General features: G+C 36.9%; 2 protein-coding genes across 2 annotated transcripts; both read right to left on the bottom strand.

Moving 5' to 3' along the window:
* Positions 1 to 1,298: 1,298 nt before the first annotated feature.
* Positions 1,299 to 5,380, bottom strand: LOC115921196. Its single transcript, XM_030978431.1, has 2 exons — positions 5,197 to 5,380; positions 1,299 to 3,323 (listed from the first exon to the last, which is right to left on the bottom strand). Exons 1-2 carry the CDS (start codon positions 5,348 to 5,350, stop codon positions 2,836 to 2,838), a joined length of 642 nt encoding a protein of 213 aa, XP_030834291.1. The 5' UTR covers positions 5,351 to 5,380; the 3' UTR covers positions 1,299 to 2,835.
* A 3,533-nt stretch (positions 5,381 to 8,913) lies between these two features.
* On the bottom strand, positions 8,914 to 13,674 carry LOC105438693. Its single transcript, XM_030978430.1, has 4 exons — positions 13,455 to 13,674; positions 11,021 to 11,230; positions 10,372 to 10,517; positions 8,914 to 9,410 (listed from the first exon to the last, which is right to left on the bottom strand). Exons 1-4 carry the CDS (start codon positions 13,590 to 13,592, stop codon positions 9,140 to 9,142), a joined length of 765 nt encoding a protein of 254 aa, XP_030834290.1. The 5' UTR covers positions 13,593 to 13,674; the 3' UTR covers positions 8,914 to 9,139.
* Between the last annotated feature and the right edge of the window lie 13,140 nt (positions 13,675 to 26,814).

Genomic DNA, 26,814 nt, shown 5'->3' with positions numbered 1-26,814 from the left:
GAGGCATAACAATAATAATAATAATAATAATAATAATAACTAGACATATAATACTTGTTTGGAACAAGTATAGGTGGGCTGGTCAACTTAAATTTGAGACAAAATAGAGCAAAAATAAGCGAGATACTGCTTAAAAATTCTTAAAAAACAATATCATGTAGTTTCATGACGTGAACGAAATTCACCTTCTATAGGGATAAGGCAAATTATGAAGGCCTTTTGACATGAGGCCTTTAATCGAGATTTTCACTAGTATGACGTCATCAAAATGAAAAATGGTTATTATTAAGCTTGTAGAGAATTGTCTTAGCTACAACATATCGAAATTTTGAAGAAAATTGATCAATATATACAGAGATACAATAAATTTTCCATAAATATGCTGACGTCATAATATGCAAATTTGTATTTTGAGTTCCAAGGCCATTGTGATGATGTCACGATACACTTAATGGCCAAATGAGACATGGAATCATATCTCCGACTCATACTCTATATAATTATGAAAACAAATTGAAGGTCACTGTGCATTCCCAAGAGCTATAATGGGTTTTGTATACCCGGTAGGCATGTTTTTGCCCATATATGCTATGTATTAAAAGAGCTCGCGCGCACAGAAATTTATATTGAATTGACGCTCATCTTGTTATTAATGGTCATAAAGAGATAAATAGGAATCAAATTGTTTGAGAAAATATGAGAAATATCAAAAAAAATGGCGATTCTATGTTGTGTAATGGTGTTACGCGCGAAAACGCGCGCGCATGTGTGTGCGCGCGATTTTTTATAAAATGCTTACAATGACCTAAAACGTATGCAAAATGAATTTGAGACGATTTTGAGCATTTTGAAATTTTGCGCGCGGACGTACGCGCATGCGCGCGTTTTTTTACCTGAAATTGACCGGACTGATATTGACCTTGATCATGATAAATATGAATGAAAAATAACCTTTGGTTATAAAGATATGATCAAGAGTTTATTTTCAGAAAAATTCACAAAATGGCGCCTAGATGACGTCATCAGTCAAGGTCAAGGTTCAAAACCTTACCTTGCTTTGTTCATATGCCTATACATATGTGTGCCAAATTTCAAGATATTTGGTTGAACCATTTCAAAGTTATCTTGTTCACAAAAAAGTGGTTCAAAATAAAAAAAAAAAAAAATAAATAAATAAATAATAATAAAGGCAATTTTAACAAAATTATAAGGTGGTCTGTATTAGATACAGCCCACCTGATAATAAAGAAATAAAGGCAATTTTAACAAAATTATAAGGTGGTCTGTATTAGATACAGCCCACCTAATAATAATAATGATAATAATATTTTTTTACAACAGTCCCCTTCTGTTAGAACATGATCTAAAACAAGCCAATGGGACTTGGGACTCTCCCTCCCTCCTTTCCCATTCACTCTGAGACAGTTTCATCCACAATACAAGCTCACAACAGCGATTTGCCTGGGTGAGGAGTAGCATGTAAATAACATGCGTTACCCAAGGCCTTAAGTTCTGCATCGCCATTCATGCGATAAAACCACTCGTATACAAAACTTCTAGCCATATAATAAGAGATTTGTAATTTTAAGAGATTTAAATATCTTCATGGAAACGGAAGTCTCATAATATGTTTAACTGTCCTCAACAGATAAATTCAATTATTATTTTTGAACTAAACACCGTCCAGCGTCAACACAATATTAACTATTGATTCTAGATGATATAAACTTCAAGTGTTTACAAAATTTCTGATTTCCTACTAGCCCATATAAAAAGTCATCAGAAATAGATGGACATCTCTACGACCATATCCAAAACTTAAATGAGATTGTGAAAATACATGGATGTCTTTGTAATTACAATCGGAAAGATCATTTTATAGGCTAGTTTGTGTCAGTGTATATAAATTTGTATTATTGTTATCATTACCTGTACAATCCACTCCTATAATAACCAGATGATAAGGACTTTCATATTGTCATATCAACATCTCATTATATATTTGCTCAAAATAACAGGAATACACTGTTTTGTATCCCTCATGTGCATCATTCACATTGAGATTGTACACGGCACGAAAAAGGCATAGTTTCACTAATGAAATTTGAGAGCGGGAGAAAAACTTTCTCCCCGATTTTGAGATCTCTGCAATGCGTAAAATTGCCAATTTGAAGAGAATCGACATACCAGTCACTGCATATTGCGAGTAGTACCACTTAGCATAATTATATACAATCTTGAAATTGATTTAAAATTGGCACATGAAATACTGGCTTCTTATGCTCTGCGTTTGACCTTACAAACAACCATTATTTTCCATTGAACATGTTGAAATACATGTTAATCGCACAGATCTTCGTGCAAGCCCCAGAGTTTGATAGTGTTAATAATACGTAGTACATTTATGATCACTGCTTCTTCCGTATCTTTTAAAAAAACATATAAAAAACCATACATCACGGCTTGTGCAGCAAAATCAATCTTTAATTAGTTTTGATGTTGACATTACAGTTCTTGCATGACTTATAATGTTGTTTTTTGACAGTTCTGACAGTTTTGATATTCAACTAACTATTGTATCATGAGGGATATAAAAATGAATACACAATTATTTCTTGGATCTAGCAAACTATGAGCATTCAGAGGGATAACTACAACTTTCCCTCGAGGCAAATTTTTATCAAATTTACTATACCCTCAGCAAGCCTGGGGTATAGAAAATTGTTAAAAATATTCCCTTGGGTTAGTTACAATTTATCCCTCTTCATTAACTCATAGTTTTAGCTAGATCCTCAAAATGCATTGTATATTTGTATATCATCATAATTCTCTAATTCATTTGGAACTATGAGTTTTTCCAAGACTTCGGTTATTGGCGACAGCATAACTTAAATTGTGTGGTGCTGGGGCTCTTTGCCTACGTGGCAGAGGGAGCACAGCAGAAGACTGCGATGGCTGGCTGTTGGAGTAGCCGTGCTCTGGAACGTTGGACGATTTCGATGGCCGACCAGCATGAAGCCTTGCTCCTCCCCTTCCCATGTGGCTTCTACGTCTAGCAGTTGCTGTTGGTTGCACACCAATGTGTTTACTCCCGCTCAGGCGAAAGCGCTTCATATCGGCCTTTTTTCCTTTTTTTGTTAAGGCCCTGGCTGCCCCAGCATACTTGCCAAATGAATGCATGGCAGATACAAGAGTGGTGTCCGTCTTCATCCGACTAAAGCTTTCAACCATTGCTGTGGTTGCTGGTATGAAAATGTCCGGAGACGTCTCCAACTTTAATTCTAGCTCCTGGCACATTGTTCTGAACTGGGCCAGAAGATCATCTGAAACAGAAATGGGAAACATTTAATATCAATGTTATAATCTTAGAAATTTTCTGACCGCAGAAGTGTACAATAAATTGCTCTAAAAATAAGTTTTATTTCAGATTAAAAGTGAAGTTAACCAAATAGAAAACAATAATGGAAGTATTGAGCAGCAGACAAATTTTTCATCAGACTCGCAAAACCTACTCATATGCATACATTTACTCCAAGGAATTGAGACATACATGTACATGTGATTAATTCACATCTTCATATCATTCAATTATCCAAATGATGAATGAATTTCCTTGGTTACATGCATGCTCCAAAAAAACGCTCCAGATTTTATTGTTTGAAACAAAGGTGAACGGAAATTCTTGTTGCACCTTTTTTCGTGGGGCCGGTGTAGCGGCAGCTTTGGTTTCCGGCGGATTCGGTGACTAGAACAGAATCCGCCGGCGGATCGTGTTCCAACACCGAATCCGCCGGTACTGATTTTCCATCGGCAGATATCTTTCTTGCTCTCGTTTCTCACGCTCATGTGCATGAACGCTGGCGCGGCCTGGCCCTGGTACCCGCCGCGGTATACGGTACCTACCTCGAAAAAAATGAACTCATTCGAAGAGCTACTTTTCCTTGAGAGCTACCTTTAAAAAAAACCTAGGTACCGAATCTGCCACAGAACCTAATCTGCCGCTACACCGGCAGCTGCTGAGCAGTGCCAGATGGACGTTGCTCTATCCCCTTGTTGAACACCAAGCAGGGTAGCAGCAACTCCCATTTTTTAACGTCTTTTGGTATGACGCGGCCGGGGATCGCACCCACAACCTCCCGATTATGAGGCAGACGCTCTATACACTGAGCCAACACATGCAGGAGTTCAGAAAGGATCATACTTTAAAATGTTCAATTAGCAACAATGAAAATACAGTTCATAAATGACATGTTATTAGAGCATGCAAAACAGTCTGGCAAACATGCGACTAAAGCCAGCAATACGATGATTGAACCACAGTGAAAACTCAATATAAAGAGTTCTGAATTATCAAAACACTGGAGCTTTTTTTCCAGTCCACAGGAAATAAATTTTATTAATAATAATTAGTACATACAAAACAGTCTGGCAAACATGCGACTAAAGCCAGCAAAACGATGATGGGACTATTTCAAGCAAATAAGGACCATTGGTGCGGGCAGATGCTTGTGATGATCTTGTTGAGCCTCGTAAATCAAAGTGGTTCTGAGCAGCTGCCTGTGCACGGAGACTTGCAACCGCAGGATTGGGATCAGTTTGGGTTGTGGGAATAGGTTCCACCTCATCTATCACTGGTTCTTCCATTGAAATGTCATCTCCAGATACTGAGGGCTGGGTCATTAATCCATCAAAGAATCCTGATGGAACACTACAATTTCCTTTTTGGAAAATTATAGGAGAGGGACACGGGACCATAAAAAAGTACCATATCAAAGAAAGGATTAAAATCAAGTATCTCATAATTGCATGGTGGCTAATATTTTGTAATAAAATGAACTTTAAATGGCCAGGCTGTGTACCAGTACTCATATAAAAAACATGATTTAATGGTAGGTCTATCCAATACAATAATTTGAGCTTCATAACAATGTTTTTTAATGAAATATTAATAAATATAATAAATAGGCATCTAATTTGCATAAATTATAATAAAGTAAAAATTGGTGATTTTTTTTCAAAAAAAACATAGCAGTGGTACCCTTTACATGTGCATCGACGTTCGGCAGAATTTCGCGTCGATTGGACCTTCCGCGGCCGAGATATTAGGGGGGGGGGGTCAAATTGACCCCCCCCCCCCCAGTCAAAATCTCCTCTCAAAAAGCCCAGTCAGAATAGGGTTAAAGTCATGTCATTTACCTGTTGCGATCTTGTAGAGAAGCAGTCTCGTCTGCGGGTCATCAACCGGGACGAAATTTGTTGATGAAACATTGAAATGTTTTATGACTGCTGCCTGATGTTTGCAGGGGCCCCCTGTTTTGCCAGCAGGACAAGAGCAATGCCCTATTTCCATATCGACATCATATTCAGTGTCCTTGGTGGTCTGGCTGGTCACTGTGAACTGGGTGGCTGACAGCTATAATCAAAACATATTTGTGTCAATCGTAAAACAATTTTCAGACCTACTAATACTACAGCTGACATTGACTTAAAAAAAAATTAAATATTTTTTTCTCCATTGATACATACATGTACCAGCTTTTGACTCGCAATGCTTGATTTCTCAAAGAATGATTAAGCATTTAAATATTCATCTGACTTGTCAAATGTAGATACTTTGTCATTCTTTTCTAATTATTATTTCTCTTTTCCACTGATCTGGATTTCTCTCTGCTTTGTGAACTGATATAGAATATCCAGGATCTGAAGGGTGCAGAGTGTTTGATGTAGAATTAAGGCAGAGCTCTATACATATTAATTTCGGTAGCATGCTTTGCTTTACTATACTTCATTTTATTGTATTTGGTTCCTATAATTGTAGGGAATTCCTGCTTTTATTATGGAGGTCTCACACTATCATTACCTGTTTGATGTCCTGATGCCTAACAGATTTGTCTTGGGGCATATATCTGGAGGTGACAACATTCTGCAGTCTTCCATTTGCGACGTCGATAAGCCTCTGCTGATAGTAGTCTTGGAGGAAGGTAGACATATAATCTGCCAGCTGAGGGATGGAGAAAGCTTTGGTGCGTTCCAGGATTTTGTCCTTGAGGACACGCATAGCCGCCTCGCAGAAGTTATTTGTGTTGTTTCCACGTACCTCGAGATCTTGGCGACAAGCAATTGCCCACTTTTCTTTACGTCCGTAATAGCCCGTCAGATGCTTCTTGAATTTCCTGTTAAAAGTTAAAGCACAAAAAAGTGGAAATTATTATCAAAAAGTAATCATAATTTGAATAAATATGGTCATGATTATGACCTATGACCTTAACAGGTAAAAAATAAATTAAATAATTGGCGAGATATGTATATTTTGCTATGAATGTTAATAAGATTCATATACCGGTATTTTCTGATTTGTGGGATTAAATATATCATCTGTAGTGCTTGACAAGCTTTAACATGTAAGATATATACACCTCATATCTTTAATATGGAAAGTGGTTGTGTGTGTAGTTCTCAGGTCATAATCATATGCCTTTATATAAAGAGTGTACATAGTCTGTCCTCTTCTTTACTCAAGTGCCTTTTATCCTGATAAAAAAGACCTGAAAATATCCAGTGATATCAATGTACCGGTAGTCAACTTACTCAGAGAGAATTGGGTCTTGCAGGCTCTGCTGGTACAGCTGATCCAGCTCCTCTGTAGTCCTGGCGTAGATCAGGCGCTTCAGGTGTTGAAGGTGGTTGGATCGTTGTGCTTGGGGGATTTGATTTTTGCCATTCCATAACCACCTCCATGCAGCTTGCAAGACATGGAACACGCAGAGCAAGCAGTTGCTGGCAGGGAAGACTCTTCGGATTGCATTTTGCTCTGCAGCACAGTCATCTGTCATGAAGAGCTTCGGGCCACGCACTCCTCTTCCTCCAAAGCAGGCCTGTGGTAGCACAGATTGGTAGAGCTTGAGGGCTGCCTCTATTGTGCCCTCCGACTCGCTGGTGGTAATAAGTACTCCAAGGGGAAGTCCACCTACACACGTATGGGTTAGAAGGAGGAAAACACTGCACCCGTGCCGGTCCATGTTTGAAGAGGCATCCATGAAAACAAGCTCTGAGGCATGTTTGATTTCTTCATGAACCCTCTTCATTAGCGGAGTGCAGATGGCCATCACCACTTTCCCATCAGTTGTCACATCCAACGCCATGCAGTTGGAGCCTGCTTCAACATTATATTGCTCAATGAATGTTTTCAGGCTCTCCAGCATTCCTTCTCCACTTGACTCGCCGAACTCGGCCCGAAATACCTTGCGGTACAATCTGAAAAGAACAAATTTGTTATTTTAGTTTTAGTAAGACGATGCAATATTATTATAATTTGTTCATTTGTTTGTTTGTTTTTTGCACTGATTGGAAATTTGACGCAAAACCTCCCAATATAGGTTCTGCCTGTCTGACAATGAGATTTTATCTATTCGACATCAGTCAAAAGTAAACCTTATGTCGATTACAAGCTCCTTCATTTAGCTATTAGCTGTCAAGCTCTTGCTCTTTATCAATTAATCAAATTTTGTTAGCTTTAATTTTAGAGAATGCACAAAAAGAAAGACAAATTTGTAACCATTTTACCAAAATCCACCAATGAATGAGAACGATAATGTGTTCATTGAATACATGGACACATATTGCCATGAGGTGTGGTGTCGTGCACTGAAACAACTTTCACATAATTTGAGGTGTGTACAACATATATCTAAAAATCTGATCATTATTCTTTCCTCATTGTTATGGCAGATCAGACTTTTCTTAAAGGTAGTTCTCACTCGGTTATATTGAACTACTCCCCCCCCCTTCCAGTATGAAAAGGCTTAGATTACGATAATATAATTTAAGCGAGACTCTCCTCTATAATGCATGAATTATAAAAACTAGTCTTGTAAATATACCTTTTGAAATAACTGTTGAAAGTACATGGTACATTTCCATATAAATTGGCCTCTGAAATAGGGAAACTATTAAAGCTGGTGTATAGTTTTGGTAAATCTCAAAATATAATCGTTCAAACTTTGACTTTTCTTTGAGATAGAATGAAAGATAATACATAATATTACATGTAATATTTAAAAAAAGGCAGGGTCCTGATAAATTGGCTTTATTTTCATTTTTTAATTAAAAAATACTTCACAGACAGGAATGGGGAGGAAAAATTCAGGATAACAATCTTCGTAAATAGCTCTTTGACATAGATTAGCTAAATCTATGAAATGATAATTCCAAAGGCCCATTTTAGGAAAATAATATAAATGCCCATAGAGGGCGCTAGATCTGCTCTAACGGTCGAATTCAAATTTTCACAATGATTCAACGTGTAAAAATTGGTGTAACTGTCACTTTGTTTGTTTTATAGTTGGAGTGTATCAAAAGAAACCAATACAGTTGAAATTATTCTATCATACCAAAACTATACACCAGCTTTAAACATGTTTTGTAGAGAATAATACTCGCTTTGCTGTGAATATAACAAGTAGAGGGCAATTCCACGGTAACGGAAGGACACTCAGACAAGATTTTTGAACTTCAGGTTCATACTAAAAGAACTGTTTTATTAGTTTAAGATATGAAACAGTACAGATATAATACCTATATAAGTGCCTTTAATTCTCCCCCAAAAAATTGTCATTATAATTAAGTAGTTTAAGAATGTGCATATTAATTATCTCGGTAACGGAAGGACATAAAAATGGACATGGTTTTTCCAGTTAATTAGTGTTTATCCAAACTTTGTGAAGTTGATGAAGCTTTCCACTTGACTGAAACACATTTTGTTCCCCATAGTTTAATACATACTAATAAAACATTTCTTTTAGTGTGAACCTGAAGTTCAAAAATCTTGTCTGAGTGTCCTTCCGTTACCGTGGAATTGCCCTGGAGGGTAAATGTATTATCATTCAAGTGAGCCTATATCATAAGACTACACTGCTGAGAATGTTGCATTCTAGATTAGGAAACAGGATAGGTTGAATAGTTGAGAAATTGAGGTGGTGCTATACAAGACTCCTGGTTCACTTTGGCTTTAATTATACTGCAGATGTGCTCTTCTTTCCTTCACGAAAAATGTTTTTAAATAAACTGATTTGGTCTCTCCCGTTTTACTTCACGTAGGAAATACGAGCATCACATGAAGTAGTTAAAAGTTGAAAAACACTTACCGGTGGGCAAATTGTACATCAGGACAAACAGCCCTATCTGCTGCCTTCATGTGGTAGTTGGCTCCATGCCTCAACTGGAGATCATATTTGATCATCTCAACGGCCTGTGTCGGGCCATACTTCCTTTTAAAGAGGGAGATGAGCACTTCTTTTGTCTCTTCTGAGACATCGCGGAACTTCAAAGCATCCGCACAGGTTATCTGATGATTGTGACGGTAGTTCAGTAGCAGCTCAGCAGGGTACTGAGGAAGATGGGTATCCTTGCTCCTGTTAGAACAAATAAGATACTATCATTCATAAAGGCTAAGAAATACTAAATTAAATGTAAATTTAATCACAAGCTTTTAATTCGACTAGCTGTTGAAGTGTTCAATACCTTGAATTTAATAGATTTTATGAAATACTGTATTTTCACAAATTATGCAAGTCTTGAGAAATTTTAACAACGACAGAAATTGCAAGGCTATTGAAAACATAAAATTCAAGTAATAATGCTCACATAAATTTCCCCACCCAGTCTAAAATCATATCTGTACAAATTTTGGGGGCTTATTATACAGTACTTAGCCCTGAAAAAAAAAATACTGATGTGCATTTGCAATATTATTGTAATGATGTAACAGTTATACAGATTGTATAAAAAAAAATGGTACAACTGGGGAAAAAATAATTTAGGTATGAAATCTTCTCTTACAATGTGTGAATGTGGTACTACATTAAAGCCAAAAGATTTGTCTTGCTTAAAATACACTTTATTTTGTATAATTCGCTTTTGTAAAAAAGAGATAAATTTTGTGGGATGAATCGAAATCACACAAATCTATTGTTCCGGAGCGCTGAGTTCATGATTATCATGTGCGACACCTACTAAAAGCCATGGAAAATCATGAGCAAAATAAATTTTTCTTGATTGTAGAAAACTGATATCTCAAGATCAACAGCACCAAATGAGATGAAAAAATAGCAGAAAAAGCCTGATTTTATTTCTTTTTTTTTCTTGTTGAAAATATCAACCACTTTCAGATTGTGATTTGTGATTACTCTTCACACTGTAAAAAAATGTTTTCCACTTGTACCATTTTATTTGATTATACAGACTGTATACATGTATGTCACACAGCTCATTCAAGTGATATCTCATTGCATATCTTTCAGTGAGTACCAACACACTCTACCCACCCCCCCCCCCCCACCCCCCCCCCCTTACCAAATAACCATTCAAAAATACCTGCTAAGGGTGCGCCCTTCATACACTGCCTTCTTGATAGAGACAATCATGTCAGCCGAGCAGTTGGTGTTCTTAGATGCAACTCGCCGACCTGCATTAGTGGACCCCTTTCCTGGTCTTGTGTTGTGATGGCACCTGTACGCTTTCTATAAGAGAGAATGTGTCAGAAATTACATAAAGAAGTTTAGATGTCTCTCTCTATTTTTATTTGCTTCTTGCTTAAATGAAACATGACGATTTTCAAAGATGTAAAAGTTTTTGTTTTTAAAAAACAAATACACTGTATTTTATAAGCCTTAATATGCTTTTAAGAAGAGTCTGAACCACAATTCTTTCCTAATATCAAGTAGACGTACAAGGCAATCTCAGTCATGCCGTTTGATAGAGTAAAGGAGTGTTGATCTTCTAAGACTAATTATCAATTTTGTTTAAAATAACAAATTGCCTAGTTGTGCAATGCCACCCTGACTAATTAAATGTTAGAAATCTTCCAGTATTCCAGAAAGAAAGATTGTAAGATATGGGCTAGTATTGGCTATGAAAAAAAAAGTTATTAGAAGGGGACAAAATTATTTTGGCCTTATTTGGCTTGTAACACATTATATGCACTTTGTGGCATAACCAACTTTGTGATAGTCTTTATTCATACCTTGAAAACTACTTTCAATCCGGTTGAAGGAAATGTGCGCTTCACTCGCCAAGTGGTAGACGAAGACTCTTGAAAATTTTCCAACCACTTGTTGAAATCTTGGTGGGAACGCAGATTCAGCCGAATGATCGCTGAAAATGATACTTCATCATTCTGCGAGAAGTTATCTATGCGGCAGGCGTGGTAGGTGTAACCCTCGGGTAAAATACTCTGGTGAGGATAAAAAGAAATAATGATAATTAGACTGACAAAGTCACAAATAAGCAAAATAACAACAATTTCACACTTGAGAATCAACCTTGATTAAATAAGCTACAAAATTAAGTTTCAATATTGACAATATAATTTGAAATTAAAAGTCTAGATCTAGTGACATTGCACATGTCTTAATATAGATCTAGGCCTAATAATAAAGGCAGTGAATATGATGGAACTACATTAAAGGGGAAGTCCACCCGGGACGCGGGGACTTTACTTATTTTTAATCATAGCAGAACAATGAAAGAAATATATCAGTGAAGGTTTGAGGAAAATCCGACAAAGAATATAAAAGTTATGAATTTTTAAAGTTTTAATTTTGTGACGTCACATGCGAGCTTCTCCCCCATACGTTGTGTACTGTAAATTCCTTAAATTGCCATTTTCTCAGAATAATATGATTTATTTTGCCTGTGCATTTGATATATAATTATCAGACACATGCTTTTATAGACGCCTCGATGACAAAGATCCATTCCTTCATCAAGAACCAAGAAAAATGGTAATCTATGGTAATTACAGTACACAACATATGGGAGAGCAGGTGACGTCATTAAGTCAAAAATTCATAACTTCGTTATATGGATTTTTGTCAAATCTTCACTAATATGTTTCTCTCTGTCTTCTGCTTTCATTAAAACAAACTTAATTTCAGGGTGAACTTCCCCTTTAAGTCGCGCACTTTGTTTTCAAGGGCTAAAAAGTCAAATAATTAAAATTTGTATCCATGCTTCTTCCTTCTATTAAATTGTATATATTCAAAGGAACATTTACAGAGAAAACTGGGACATACATGTAAATATTTGGTGAATCTTCATGCTTGAGTCGATTACGCGACAGTGTCAAATTTCTTTGACAAAATCGAACGGTACATAAAGTCGCACACCACAGTTTTAATACAGTAATTGAATGTAACCTTTCAATTTCTTTCAAAAATAAGTGTATTCTTGATGATTTCATGTCATCGTAAAAATGCATGAAACTAGTGATTTTCCCCAATTTTTTTTGTAATATATTCGATGGGCTTGTTGATTTCTCGTCTAGCCAAAATATTGAGCGACTTGACGCGTCGCATCGCGCACATCGAGGGGTGTGCGACTTAATGTACTGCGCGACTTTAGGTACCTCGACCATACAACCACACTTGTGTGCCTTTATACATTCAGCCACATGCGTGTGGTTGTATCCAAATCTCCTCTGGCCAGATACAGCCACACTACTCCACCGTTAGGACTCAATATTCCGTCTACAAATCTTGGACTTGTATTTTTTCAAAGTTTCGCCTCAAATAGGGTTCTATAAACAAAAGAAAAATAGAGCAAATGTCCATTCCTGGAGTCGAACTGGACCCTCGATCATAGCCTTGACAGTGCAAGGCGCTATCCAATGCTCCACATCAATTCAGCTGCCAAAGGTGTCGACAATTACTCTAGATCTATATCCTCAAACTTACCCTAAAGGCCTAATCTTGACTTAAGCCTAATCTTAAGCCTAGGCGTTGTGGCGTGCGCCTGTAATCCAGCTAAAAAGTGGAAGTTACAAACTGATTCAGCCGAGGACGCAGGTTCGAAACTGAGTCACGTCTTTCGGATGGTGACGTTTAAAGGTCGGTCCTAGACGTAAATAATCATATCTGATTGATACACGTCTGTAAAAACCCAATACACACACACACACACCTAATCCTAACCTTAACCCTAATCCTAGTCCCAATTGGCTGTAAATCACATTTTAAACCCTGACTAAATAAACACTGATCTCAGGATCTCTAAAGCGTTGGCCCGTGTAACGGTGGAGTGTGGCTGTATTCGTCCAGAGCAGACAGGCTGCATGGTAAAGACACACGCGTGTGGTCGCCACTAATAAACTGTCCCATCCATCTGACTTTGACTTTGTTTGTCAATTTTTTGTGCCATTAAGGATGATTAACATTGCAATAGATCTAGTGAGTATAAAATGTTCTTGTTATTCTTCTAGCACCGGAATTGCTGCTTTAAAAATACTGAAGATAGCGACATCGATCTGCTTGTAGGCTAATGTATACAAATATCAATAAACAATCAAGACAATAACAATATATTAATCAACTGTTGTTGGGCAAGGGCATCCTATTGCATGATATTCATATTAATATTAGGACTAGACCTATAAACTTAGACTGAGTAGGCCTATTTACCTGAACGACGGCAGGGATTTCTTCATCTCCACAAAGTCTTGTCGATTTACCGGTACATCTTTGGACAATTCCAATGCCTTTCGGCGCTGGCTCATCCTCAAAATCTGAGTCCTCAGGCTCAAAATCAACATCCATCATCTAGCTCAGATCAGAAACGTCAACTCAGAATAGAAGGACTTGACAAGTAGGGGCCTATCTATATCTGCAAATAGATCTACTGTACTTTACGATGCGTAAGCTATATTAGCTAAGTTGTATGGTTTCGAATATGCGCGCTGCATTGCATTGCGATATGCTCTTCTTCTTCTTCTTGATTTGTTTTTGTTTGGCAATCAGTCACAGTTGACTATTTTTGCCACACACTATTTTATGAATTATTTATATATATACATAGATCTATATGTACAATTTCATGTCATAAATGACTATTTTTAGGATTCTTTCTCCTTCCATCCTCTTTCCTTCCTCTTTTTTTCTTTTTAGACTCTATAACTTTTTTTAGAGAGAAAATTCAATAAATTAATAATTTTGGAAAGAGACGACGGCCTAGCAAGTTTTGAATAAAAAAAAACGCCTATAAACTAAAACTAAACGTACGTACTTGTGTTTACGCGCACGTGCGCGTTCAAATATCACCTCACGTATGCACATGTGTACTTCGCACTTACCCCCACCCTTTTCAAAATGCCATCTTACCAGTCTTTGAGGTATATTTCGCAGACTTTCGGTTTTAACCTAGGTCACTCCGGCATAGGTGAGGGGGTGCCAGCTAGCATGTGATGTTGGAGGTGATCACCGAATTGTTAGAAAAGTAAATGGTCAAATTAGTTACAAGTATTGTGGGCTTTATTGGTGCAAGAAAAAGGAAAAGAGAAGATAAGAAGAAAAAAAAAAAAAAAAAAAAAAAAAAAAAAAAAAAAAAAAAACTCAACAACAATTTAATTGTTTGGATACAGCCGCTTTGTTCTTAAAACGAAGCGAACTATTGCTTTTTGTTTAACTATTTCTGAAAGTTTAAGTAGTGTCATGATTTCCTGTGGATGTGATAAATCAGTTTCTACGAGTAACATAGCTCTTTCTATTATGTACTTTGGGCATTCAGTGAGAAAGTGGTTTACAGTTTCAGTACGTCCTATGCAGTTATTGCAATGGCCTGTCGAGTGTATATTCAATCTGAAGAGATCTAAGTTCAAACCTATCACTCCTATTCTTAATCTATGGAGAATACTTTCTTCAAATCTGTTCAACTTACATTCATATGGTTGATTTACTGTAGGCAGTATATGTCTAAGAGATCTATCAGAATTATTCCATCTGTCTTGCCAGAGTTTTATATACTTGCTGGTAATAATACTCTTTATTTCAGAAAAGGATAATTTATTACAAATTTCAATGTTATTTTGTAAAGCAGATTTTGCATAAAAATCTGCCATTTCATTTCCGTGTACACCACAATGGCTAGGAATCCATTCTAAGTGTATGTGTTTTCCTTGATACGATAATTTTGTACTTAATGTAATAATTTCAGTTACAAATGTAATATCTTTTTCATCCTTTATGGCGAGCAGGGCGCTTACGGAATCACAAAAAATAACAATGCCAACATACACATTAATGTTCTCTAGCCAATTAAGCGCAAGGACAATTGCAGCCAATTCGGCTCTGAAAGATGAGGTGTGATCCGCCAATCGTTTGGCTTGTTGAAAGGAGAATGCTGGTACATAAAAAGAAGCAGAACTTATTCCAAAACTTGGAACCTTTGACCCATCGCTCCGTGCTTTGGTGGTCTTCATTCAAGTCGCATAATTCAACAAAACTGACGAATCTGACGCGTTAGTGGTACGGAAAAAAAAATCGCGAGCGGTCCCATACATAGCCTTTTCTGTACCGGTCCGGCATAAAAGCCATATCTGATCTGGTGTGGTGCCTTCGACTTACATGTAGATCTAGAGTCTACTCTCCCAGTATTAGCAAGCTTTCTTGGTATTATTATTAAGGCAAGGGTATTTTTCAATTAGTTAGACCTAGATCTATGCTAAATCCATTTTATTTTGACACGACTTTAACAGGCAACTGTGAGAGTTAAACCCTGACTCTGGAGTCTGGTCAGCTCAGACTTGTCTTGAGTCAAATTGAACATGGTCAAACTCAAACTTTTTTTAATTTTATTTTTTAGGCCTAGACTACTATCTATATTTTTTATTGCTTCTAAACTCTTATAAGTTCTAGTCTATACTGTAGTATGTGTAGAGTGTAGGTAGTCTAGTATACCGGTAGACTTACAGGCCTAGTCTAGTAGATCTAGGCGCCTGTTCAGAAACCTATCAAAAATTTGACCTGTAACTCCAGCGTGGAGATACCCTACTAAAACATACCCAAAATGAAGTAAATATTCATTAAATGTCCAAATAAAGATCATGTGTTTAAAGTTGTTATGTTTATTACATGTTTTGTGTTAATGTTATTGTTAGTTTTGGAGTATTTTTCGAATAAAAGTTGATATTTATACACTTGTCCACAGGATTCACAGCAAACTGCTGCACAATACAAGTACATACATACCAATGGTGGGTTGTGGGCGGGCTCACGCCTGTGTGAAGTTATCTACCGTAACTTTTAACTTATGTAGGGTATATAATATCACGCCGGAGTTATGGGTCAAATTTTGGATAGGTTTCTGAACAAGCGCCGTCTATTATTGCATTGCCTTCCTTTTGCCCCATGAAACTTCATCTTTTGTTTTGTCAAAAAAATTTAAAGGGGTGAAATATCAATAAATAAATAAATAAATAAATATTAATTGTTATGTTTTTGCTCACTTGTTTGAATTCACTACAGTATTATCTCCTATTTTTGTCCATCTCTATTTATTTCCAGGGAGTCCTCTATCACTGCAAAAGTATTTGGTGACTCAATATTGCGAGGTCTGGAACAGCATTTACATTTTCAAAGTCAACCTATCTCGTGGAGCGTATTTTGTTTACCGGGAGCCAGAATAAACTCACTTCGTGAATTCATCATTAACAAGTATACCTACCCTGTCATTGATGAGGAAACAGACATTGTATTTGTTCATGTTGGAACGAACGATCTCAACAGTACTACTTGGGACATTGCTTTTAAATCATTTAATAATTTGTATGTTTCTGTGCGGGAACGTTTCCGCTGTGCCCGAATAGTGTTTAATGCTATTCTTCCTCGTTGGGACGACGAACTTCTTTATACCCAATCTTTATATTATAATCATAAATTGGCACAGCTTTGTTCTCAGCTACACAACTGTTTCTTTTTGGACTGTTCTCCTCTATTTTCATTGGACATTCGCTGTTTTTCGTTGGATGGACTTCATCTGAATTTCATTGGAAAGGAAGAACTCGGAAATCTTATCACATGCTTTGTTGATAAGAAATTCTCACCGATTACAACCTCCACATATAGAATTCCTCAAGAACTCAAACGTTTAGCACCTCCAAAGAAAAAAAGTAAGGAATGGGTAGAGACTGATCTAGATGAAGTTATTTATCAGAGGAAACAAAGAGCTGCTCGTTTTAAAAAATATAGACCTTCACCTAAAACGCATACAGTTGTAAAGAAGCCACCACAAAAGAGGAAACCCCCAAAAAAGAAGTCATCATGCTTGGAACCTCCACCTTATAGACAATATATCCCCATTTGTAGCCAATATGTAGTTATCCCGTATGTCTCCGTTGCTGCTCAAGCAAAACTCAAGTCGGCTATTACTTCAACGTTCGTAGACGCTGTACCCATACCAGTTCCAAGGTCTCGGTATGTGGAGCGAAAGGAGAAGGGGAGGATACGGAAGCGGAGAAGAAGGAAACTGCAGCGTTTGAAAAGAAGAAAGAAGGTATTGTGTGAAAATAATCTCTTTCCTACAGTTCCCATTGATTCATAACTCTAAATCTTTTTTTTTCAGGTTAGTTTTATTAATTTCAAAATTAACTTTTGTAGTAACATGTATAATGAATCAAATTTGGTTAACATCTAGTATTTATTATATTTTAAATGCTGTCAATGGCGTGAAGTATATATTTTACAGAAAATAAAATGAAATAAAAATTAATAAAAGCTTAGTAGAGCTTTTTTTTAATAAATTTAAATTGTTTCTGATCTATTTGATGAAATGTCATTGCCATATAGAGTAAGAGTTGTGTAATCATTTTATGAAAAAATAACACGTGGCCTTCATGAAATGATTTTCACAATTCATGAATCATGTATTTGCTTTTTGTTTAGCTACGACATGGCCCACTCCAGCAGCTGTCTGACCTCCCACAGCAACAAGACGAGCATCCACATCCCCAGCCTGCCCCATCCCCATCAGAAGCGGATCGTCCCTCTCCCGATCCTCCGGACTCGTTACCTACCTTAGGAGATAATCCCCCTCCAGAACCTCCAGGACCTCGGGTTAGTTTTATTACCGTTAATTTCCAAATTAACTTATGTAGCAACATGTATAATGAGTCAAATTTGGTTAACATCTAGTATTTATTATATGTTAAATGTGGTCAATGGAGTGTAGTATATGTTTCACAGAAAATAAAATTATTCAATCAAAGCTTAATAGAGCTTTTGATTTTTTTTTTCTATTTGATTGAATGTCATAGCCATATAGAGTAAGAGCTGTGTAATCATTTTATGAAAAAATGAAATGTGGCCTTCATGAAAATAATTTTCACAACTCTTAAATCATTATGTGTTTGCTTTTTGTTTAGCTACGACATGGCCCACTTCAGCAGCTGACTGACCTCCCACAGCAACAAGATGACCAACCCCAGCCTGCCCCATACCCGACATTAACGGATCATCCTTCTCAAAAGTCTCCAGACCCGTTACCAACCGTAGAAGATGGCCCCTCTCCAGAGCCTCCGGACCGGCTACCAATGGCGGAAGATCGTCCCCCTCCATAGCCTCCTGACCCGCTACTGACTGTAGAAGATCGTCCTCCAAAACCTGTGGACCTGCTACCAACCGTAGAAGATGGCCCCTCTCCAGAGCCTCCGGACCGGCTACCACTGGCGGAAGATCGTCCCCCTCCAGAGCCTCCTGACCCGCTACTGACTGTAGAAGATCGTCCTCCAAAACCTGTGGACCTGCTACCAACCGTAGAAGATGGCCCCTCTCCAGAGCCTCCGGACCGGCTACCAATGGCGGAAGATCGTCCCCCTCCAGAGCCTCCTGACCCGCTACTGACTGTAGAAGATCGTCCTCCAAAACCTGCGGACCTGCTACCAACCGTAGAAGATGGCCCCTCTCCAGAGCCTCCGGACCGGCTACCAATGGCGGAAGATCGTCCCCCTCCAGAGCCTCCTGACCCGCTACTGACTGTGGAAGATCGTCCTCCAAAACCTGCGGACCTGCTACCAACCGTAGAAGATGGCCCCTCTCCAGAGCCTCCGGACCGGCTACCAATGGCGGAAGATCGTCCCTCTCCAGAGCCTCCGGACCGGCTACCAATGGCGGAAGATCGTCCCCCTCCAGAACCTGCGGACTCACTACCGAGCCTAGAAGAGCCTCCAGACGTTCTACCAACACTAGAAGATTTTCATGACCCCACATTGATGCACAGTAAGAATACAAATGTTTCGCTGGGATGAATAAAAATCCACCCTGCCACAAATCAGTTTGTGGGCCCTGTGCAATTTGTAAGCGTGGAGGAAATTTTAAATATTTTCATCTCTGTACAATTAAATCAGCTTCCCTTATAGAGTTTATTAAGAGTGAAAATCCTCATGTAAGCCAGGAAAGTTGTATTTGCCGTGCATGTCGTTCACGGGCTTGTAGAAAGGTAAAAGATTCTGCCTACACCCCTGAAAAAACTCGCAAAAGAGATATGTCTCATTGTTTTTTATCTCACTTTCTCATGTGCGACCTAGTTGCTGACGTCAACACATGCTGTACCTTGGATGATTTTAATGATACATTTTCTTTGCAGTGTGAGTCTATTCCCAACAGCATATCTCTATGTAAAAAACATAGAACCCAAGTTTCAAATTTTCATTTGACGAAAAACACTTTGAGATGTTTTATTTGTAAATCTGTAATAAGAAGTGAGGACAGGATATATTGTTCAACAGTTCTGTCAGAAACGGCTGTCATTAGGTTAAAGGAAATTGATACAGCATTTTCTGTCAGTAATGATGTTCATTTATGTGCAGGATGCTATCGATATTCAATGAGAAGTATATCAAAAATACCAACACTGGATGAATTGGAAGATGACATTAACAAGCAAAATCAAAGTATTGGAGAAATACAGACTCCAAAAGATGCTTGCGATAAAGCACTGGTGTCTACTTTACAAATTCTTTTGATGATATGTAGAAAAGAGCATGGTTTTTTTATGCCAAGGGCATATGAACTTTTTCTGCAGACCCTTAAAAAAGTTTGTGCTGACACAGTGCAGTATGAGTTTGCAAAACGATCAAAAACTTGGTTAAAAGTTAAGATTATGGACCAGATTGGAGATAAACTGCTTGTCAGCAAGGCTTCGTTCAAAAAGGGAGACTTTTTGTATGTAAAAGATCTTACTAAAGATGAAATCCTTCAGGCATGGCATTCTTCACAAGCTGAAATTCGTGTTTTGAAATCTAAATGTCAAGATATACCTGAAGAAGAAGAATCTATAAATTCTCTTACTAATGAAAATTTGACTAATGCAAAGTGGTATGAAGTATTATCAACTGTCAATCAGCTTCTTCGTAACCAAGGAAAAGAAATAAGTGACAAATTCTCAAAAGACCCTTTTTCTGTTTTGTCTTTTGATCTTGGAGATGTTAAGTCACTTTTTAACCCACATGTGTGGAACATGATATGTGCTTTGACAGGAAGCAGAGAAGAATTAAGTAAGATTTATGAATCTATTGCTTCTTTTGGTGAAGAATTCACCTGCTTTCCTTCAAATGCTTCTGAAAAGGGATTCATGAGACGTAATAAAAGGATTGCTCTTGTATTTATGTTACAGTTTATTCTTAATGATGATAATACATATCCCTTTCATGTAATTACTGCTAGTTGTATTAAACAACTCTCTAATTCTTCTAAATTGTTGAAATTAATGAATAAACTAGGGTTTTCTTCCTCAGAATCAACTTTGGAAAGGTTTTTTCAGGGACTGCTAGATAAAAGACAAGCAGCTGGTCCACTATGGGGGCTTTCTCCTTCTCTTACTTTTGTTTCAATTGATAATATAGATGTTATGTCATCATATGCAGCAGTCACAGCAGACAAGCCTAGAAGCTGGCATGGCACCTCAATAATGGCGCAACAGCCTAAGCCAAAATCACTATCAGATAGTAGTGTAGATTCAGCTACTTGTATTCCCTCCATTCAACCCCCAAATATTGCTACAGTGTCCACAGTCTTAGAGAAAAGACCCAGTGTTCGCAGAAAGTTGTCTGTTATTGATACCCCCGATGTTCCCTTACAAAGTCACTTTGAGCCTCCTCAGTTTAAGACATTCTTGCCTGCCCAGGTTACAGCTGATAGCTTTTCTCTCTCTTGTGAAGAAAGAAACAGTTTGGATGAATTGCATTTAGATATCCTGATTTATGTAACTGAGAGATTTCATTATCTAAACAATAACATTCCTATCATATTACCCAGCCTTAAGGGTAAATTAGCAATGGAAAATGAAGTTAAACATGTTGAGATTTCTCAATTTTCATATCTGTATGTGCTTAACGAAAAGGCAGACTCGCCAGCCACATTGAAACATGCACTTGGTTTATTATATGATACTTTTGAAGTCAAAAGTAAGACTAATCATCTTGTTCTTGCAGGCGATGGGGCAACTGTAAAATTACTACTAAACATTAAGAAAGAATATGGAGAGGCAATGGATTGGTTACTGCCCTTCCTGGGTGATTGGCATGTTTTGAAAAATTTCCAGGAGGTCTTAATGAAGATTTACTGGGATGCCGGATTGAAAGATATGGCAAAGTTATCTCATAAGCATATAACTTTGAAGAGCTTAGCTTCCTGTTCAAATTTTAAACGAACCCACAGGTTTCTTTTACAAGTGTACGAAGCTATTTACATATTTCAGTTTCAGTGTTTTCTAGAGTATAGGAAAGGAAAAGATCCTTCAACAAGTAATGATTTATTCTTACAGAGTATTGATAATGTTGTTTCTTTGCTAGTATTGGAGGGAGGAGAGATAAAAGGAATCCCACAGTTCAGAGAAGCACAGGAAAACTTTAAACAGTTGTATGTCCTGGAAATTCAAGATGAGTTTCGAGAATTTAAGAAGGTTATGTCTGAGAAGTATAATACATTCAAATTTTGGACACAGTTTTTAGATAGGGATTGCATGTCATACATTGGTCTTTGGATAGCGATAAGAACAGGGAACTGGAACCTTAGATTAGCATCTTTAAAGGAAATGGTTCCATTATTCAGTGCTTTAGACAGACAGAATTACTCGAAACTTATTCCTTTGCATTTGCGTATGGTCTCTGGTTTACCTCATTACATTCTCAAACAATTCCAACAAGGTGCTTTTGTCTCGAGTATAAAAGGTATTAATTTTGCATCGCAAGCTTTCGACGAAACACATGAAACGACAATAAATAAAGGAAGCAAGATGAGCTTATGTAGGGGTTTACCAGAGAATATGGATAGGGTAGCAGGAACTTTGCAGTTCAAGGGTCAGCTGATAGGCAATTTAGAAGTTCAGCTAGGGGGGCAGCGAGATTGTACCACACTCAGGGACCTTAAATTATCTGTAATTAGATCAGAATTCTCTAATGTAAAATTATATCATTCTAAAGTAAGCAGCACATTAATGTTTCAAGCTGATCAAGAAACTGGTTTGTTTCAGGTTTTTACAAATATTCCTGCCACTCCAAGACAGGAAAAGTGTTTAATGAATTTCCACCAGCTAGGGACAGAGTCTTATAATGCATATTGTACTGTTCAAATTCTTCATGAAACGTCAGTAGAGAAGCCAGTCAATCGAAAATTCAATCTTGTAACATTCGCAAAACAAAAAGTTAGGCAGAGAAAACTTAATGACCTTGAAAAAGAAAAGAAATTAATAACATTGTGTTATAAACGTACAATCGCTATGTCGGAAGAACGTAAGCAGCCAGTGTCAGCTCTGTGTCAGTTTATTTCAGTACCAAGGGCAATTTGCACTCCTGATGGCTTGCCAAGGAAAGGTTCCAAAGCAGTAATTTATGATCTTTTCAATAAGAGATACACCTCTCAATATCAAATTGTTTCAAATTCATTCGATAATCTAGGTTTAGGTACATGTACATGTGTTATATTAGAGGGGATGAACATTATATATACGTCTCCATTAAAACAGTTTAAAGCCTTTAAGGAGTATGCAGAGTTTTTAATTATGAGATGGGTTAGTCCATACTTCCGTAAAGGCTATCGAGAAGTTAGAATTCTTTTTGATCAATCTAAGTCACAGGGGGTTTCACCAAAAGGCATTGAAAGGACAAGGAGGGATGGACCTGAGCAAGAGGAAGAATTATATGATGCAATAAATGACACAGTACTCCTTCCTAAGAATTGGATGAACTTTTTGAAAGTTAGGAAAAATAAACACATGCTTATTAGGTATCTCTCACACAAATTTCTAGACCTTGTATCATCTCACTTCAAATACCCATATCAGTCTTTTGTAACATCAGGTGGTTTTCATGTTGGATGTGAATCTAAAAGTAATTGGAGTGGAGCAGTTGTTGATGTGAATGGTGTAGATAGGCACCACATTATTCATAATCATGAGGAAACCGACACCCAAATCTGGCTGCATGTTTTTGATACTGTTTGTGATAATATTCTTGTATATTCCATTGATCGTGATATTGGCATTATTGGGCTTCCTTTAGATTTCAGAAACAAACATGTGACCGTACAATTCAGTGCAAGAGTAGGAAATGACAAATATCTAATGTTAAATAATTTGCAGTCTGCATGTGAAAAAGATGCCGACTTAGGTCAGTTAATTAGCAAGGGTATTGATGTCAAGAAATGTATTCAAGTGCTGTATATATGTAGTGGTTGTGATTTTGTATCATATTTTGCCAATCTTGGCAAAAATGTTTTCTTTAAGGTTTTTTTTCAATATGCTCGTTTTGTGTCAGGTAATATGAACGATTCCACACCTGGACAGTTGTCACAGACTTCCCTTTCAACAGATTCTGATGAAGGATTGCTTGCATTTTATCGTTTAATACTTTGCGTATATTTTAATGCCCATCGTGCTTGTCTCAATAAATTTAGTAATCCAGTAGAGCTATTTGATAGCATTAATGAACCTTCCATATTAGAACATCATTACAAAGCTCTAGATATTGTTAGGAAGGCGTCATGGGTAGGAGTTTATGAAGACCAACTCTTGCCATCAAATGGTGCACTTCGTTTACATTGGTTAAGAACATGTTGGGTGGCTACTGTGTGGGGAAATGTTCATTTACCTGTTTTCACATATCCAGATATTTCATTGTATGGATACAATGTTTCAAATGATAATGGAGAAATCCATGTTAATATCACGTGGGATACTGATGAAAATATTGACAAAATAAAGGCCAATGTCCTGTACCTAACAAGAGGATGTTCATGTGCAAAGAACAAGTGTATTAATCGCCAATGTAAATGTAAGAAGGCAAATAATTTATGTGGTCCAGGTTGTCGTTGTAAGAATTGCCAAAATACATTACGTGTCTTGCCCTCTATTATTGAAGAAAATGACACACATACAAGTAGTGAAAGTGATAGCTCTGATAGTGATGATTTTGATGACAGTGATATTGACACGAGCAGTATTGAAAGTTCTGATGAAGCCCATAGTAATGCCCTATTATCGCATTCTGACTCAGAATTATCTGAATAATTGTAGAACAGTAGATGATCATAATAGGACTATGAACCATTTTTACTGTATGTGCCATTTATAGTTCAGTTGTACATGTATTTAATCTTGCCATCACTTTCATCTCAGTATAAGACTTATGTGCATTATACAAGAGAGTAACTGTAAGGTATTATATTTGCCAAGATATGTGGATCATGGTTGTATGTTGTATAGTTTGTGAGTGATAGAAGCAAATGGCTGAAGATTGTAATAATATTGTGCAAATTTAGTTTCTTTGTACATGTACATGTATCTTGCCTGCAGTGCATATTTTAGCCATATAGTAAATATTACTTGCCATGTAGTTATACTTGAACGTACAAGTATGGCTACACATTGCACATGTAGTAATGTTTTACATGTACTTTGCCAAATAATGTTTGAAGAAACTTATGCTTACGGGTCGACAAATAATGACCGTTGCATGTGTTCGACATGCTTATGACATGGAGAATGATTTAAGTTCTTTAAAGCAAAAAACTGTACAAAGGGAAAATTATTTGTGTAATATTTATCCCTTTGTAGACACCGTAGAACAGTTTTTACTTTTGATCTCTCTTTTCAGGTTTGTGTAGATTAATTATCTTTCTACCTCTGTAATATTTTAACAGTACTTGATTATTTGATGAATGTGTACTTATGTTCTTTTTTATATATTTTATTAACTTGTCTGCCATTTTGTATGAGACTTCATTTTGTACTCATACATGCATTGAACTATTTTTGTTGCACATCATATTATTTGATGTGACTGGTCTATGTACCAAATAGGTAAAATGTTGTCATGAAGATTAAGAGTGCATCACTCTCTTTTGTTGGTATTGCCGAAAGTATTAGTAAAGATGCTTCTTTTGAGAAAGGACAATTTTCTTGATGTACAGAGTTGTTGCAATGCCTCATAAGAAGTAGAATTCGACATCTTGCCATGTTGCTTAAAGTTATCATTACAAAAATGATATCAGCAACATACACATTGCTGCATTTTTATAGAGAAGAGAAACTTGATTTTGTTCAAACTGTGATCACCTTGACCAAGATGCTTTCACAAGAGTTTATTTTCTTGATATTTATCTTGTGTGTGATTTTGCCATGTTACTATTGGGACACTTGTAAATAAAAGAGTTTTTTTCTATTGAAATAGTTGCTACCTGTTGTATGTATTTATTTTTTTCGATATATCTATAGCAGATTTGCTTAATGGTTGTGTGAGTGTGATATGAATACAGAGTGTGAAAGTTTTATGATTTTATATACTGTCTGGACTCGAAGACACTAGAGTGGCCTTCTTCAGTGAGTCGAGTATCATATGTGTGGTTGATCGCTTACAAGTTTTGAGCGAGTAGTGTGAAGACTAGATGTGAAGCAGTGTTTTTTAATTTTAAATTAAAATGGGTTATAAAGAGATAATAGAAATACATGTTGATACACCCCATGTCAGTGAGAGCAGAAAATGACCCTAATTCTGAAAGGGTAGAATTTTTTTAGAAATTAAATGTTCATACATTTATTTTTCCCGCAATTATTTCACAAAATTACAAATGTAAAAAAAAATAGCAATAATTTAAAACGTTTTATCCAATTTGAAATAAAAAAGAACTGCATTTCAGAGCCGGATCCTGGTACACTAAAATAAAAGTAGTCCAGATCTTGCCTTGCCCTTGGTGTGGTTATAGCCAAGGGAGGTTGTTGCGCCAAGGTCAACGCCGACAGTCCAATTGTCAGAAAGCTTGCGAAACTGCCGATGGTATCACCGGCTGTAGTTTTATTAGTTTCTGCTTGTTAGGCACATTAGGATAGTGGTAGAGATATTACTACAATAAAATTTTGTTACACACTGGTAAATTGAAGACTATGACCTCGCTTGTTATTTTAGAATTTGCCAATATATATTTTACTTATTAAAAAATAATATATCTAATTCTAATTTTAAAAAAATGTTGCCCAAAATAATGATCTGATCACACGTCTGTCGTCTCCAAGTCTAAACAAAAAAATGATCATGTATGTTTATTTTTGTTAGTTTTCGAAGATATGATAACTGCTAAATCAAGTTTGGCACATGAAGCAAACGTATAATTGTTGTGGGGTCATCGGAGCAAAGTAACATCGATCTCCCAAATTTATGAGTACGTGGGACTACAACAGATTTGTGTAGCCGAGTACAGTCGAACATTTTGTCAAGACTGACAAGTTTTTCTTTAATATACTATAACTATGAAATCTCAGTACACAAACAAGTATATTTGAAAGGGCTCTCCTGCTGTAATGTATGTATATTTCATGACATTAGTGAAATATTACCGTGTTTTGTTGGGTATCGGAAGTGTCTCCTCGCACTAGCAGACTGTGAAAATTTGACACGTGACGAGCGCGTGACGTCATACTCGGATGACCTACGCATATCGTTTGTGTCACCGCTGTTGAAAATGTTAGAATGGACATGGTGTTGTATTTACCGTGTTCCTG

The sequence above is a fragment of the Strongylocentrotus purpuratus genome, unplaced genomic scaffold (genome assembly GCF_000002235.5).
Source record: "Strongylocentrotus purpuratus isolate Spur 01 unplaced genomic scaffold, Spur_5.0 spur5_scaffold_1, whole genome shotgun sequence".
NCBI classification, from domain to species: Eukaryota; Metazoa; Echinodermata; class Echinoidea; order Camarodonta; family Strongylocentrotidae; genus Strongylocentrotus; species Strongylocentrotus purpuratus.
The sequence above is the reverse complement of the archived record's forward strand: the minus strand, read 5'-3'. Positions and strand labels throughout refer to the sequence as shown.

Coding starts and splice junctions, on each gene's coding strand:
- LOC115921196 (XM_030978431.1), bottom strand. CDS start 5,350: ATGGAAATAGGGCATTGCTCTTGTCCTGCTGGCAAAACAGGGGGCCCC. Junction 3,324..5,196: donor TCTCTACAAGATCGCAACAG/GTAAATGACATG, acceptor TTTCTGTTTCAG/ATGATCTTCTGGCCCAGTTC.
- LOC105438693 (XM_030978430.1), bottom strand. CDS start 13,592: ATGATGGATGTTGATTTTGAGCCTGAGGACTCAGATTTTGAGGATGAG. Junction 10,518..11,020: donor GATTGAAAGTAGTTTTCAAG/GTATGAATAAAG, acceptor TCTCTCTTATAG/AAAGCGTACAGGTGCCATCA. Junction 9,411..10,371: donor GAAGGGCGCACCCTTAGCAG/GTATTTTTGAAT, acceptor TTGTTCTAACAG/GAGCAAGGATACCCATCTTC.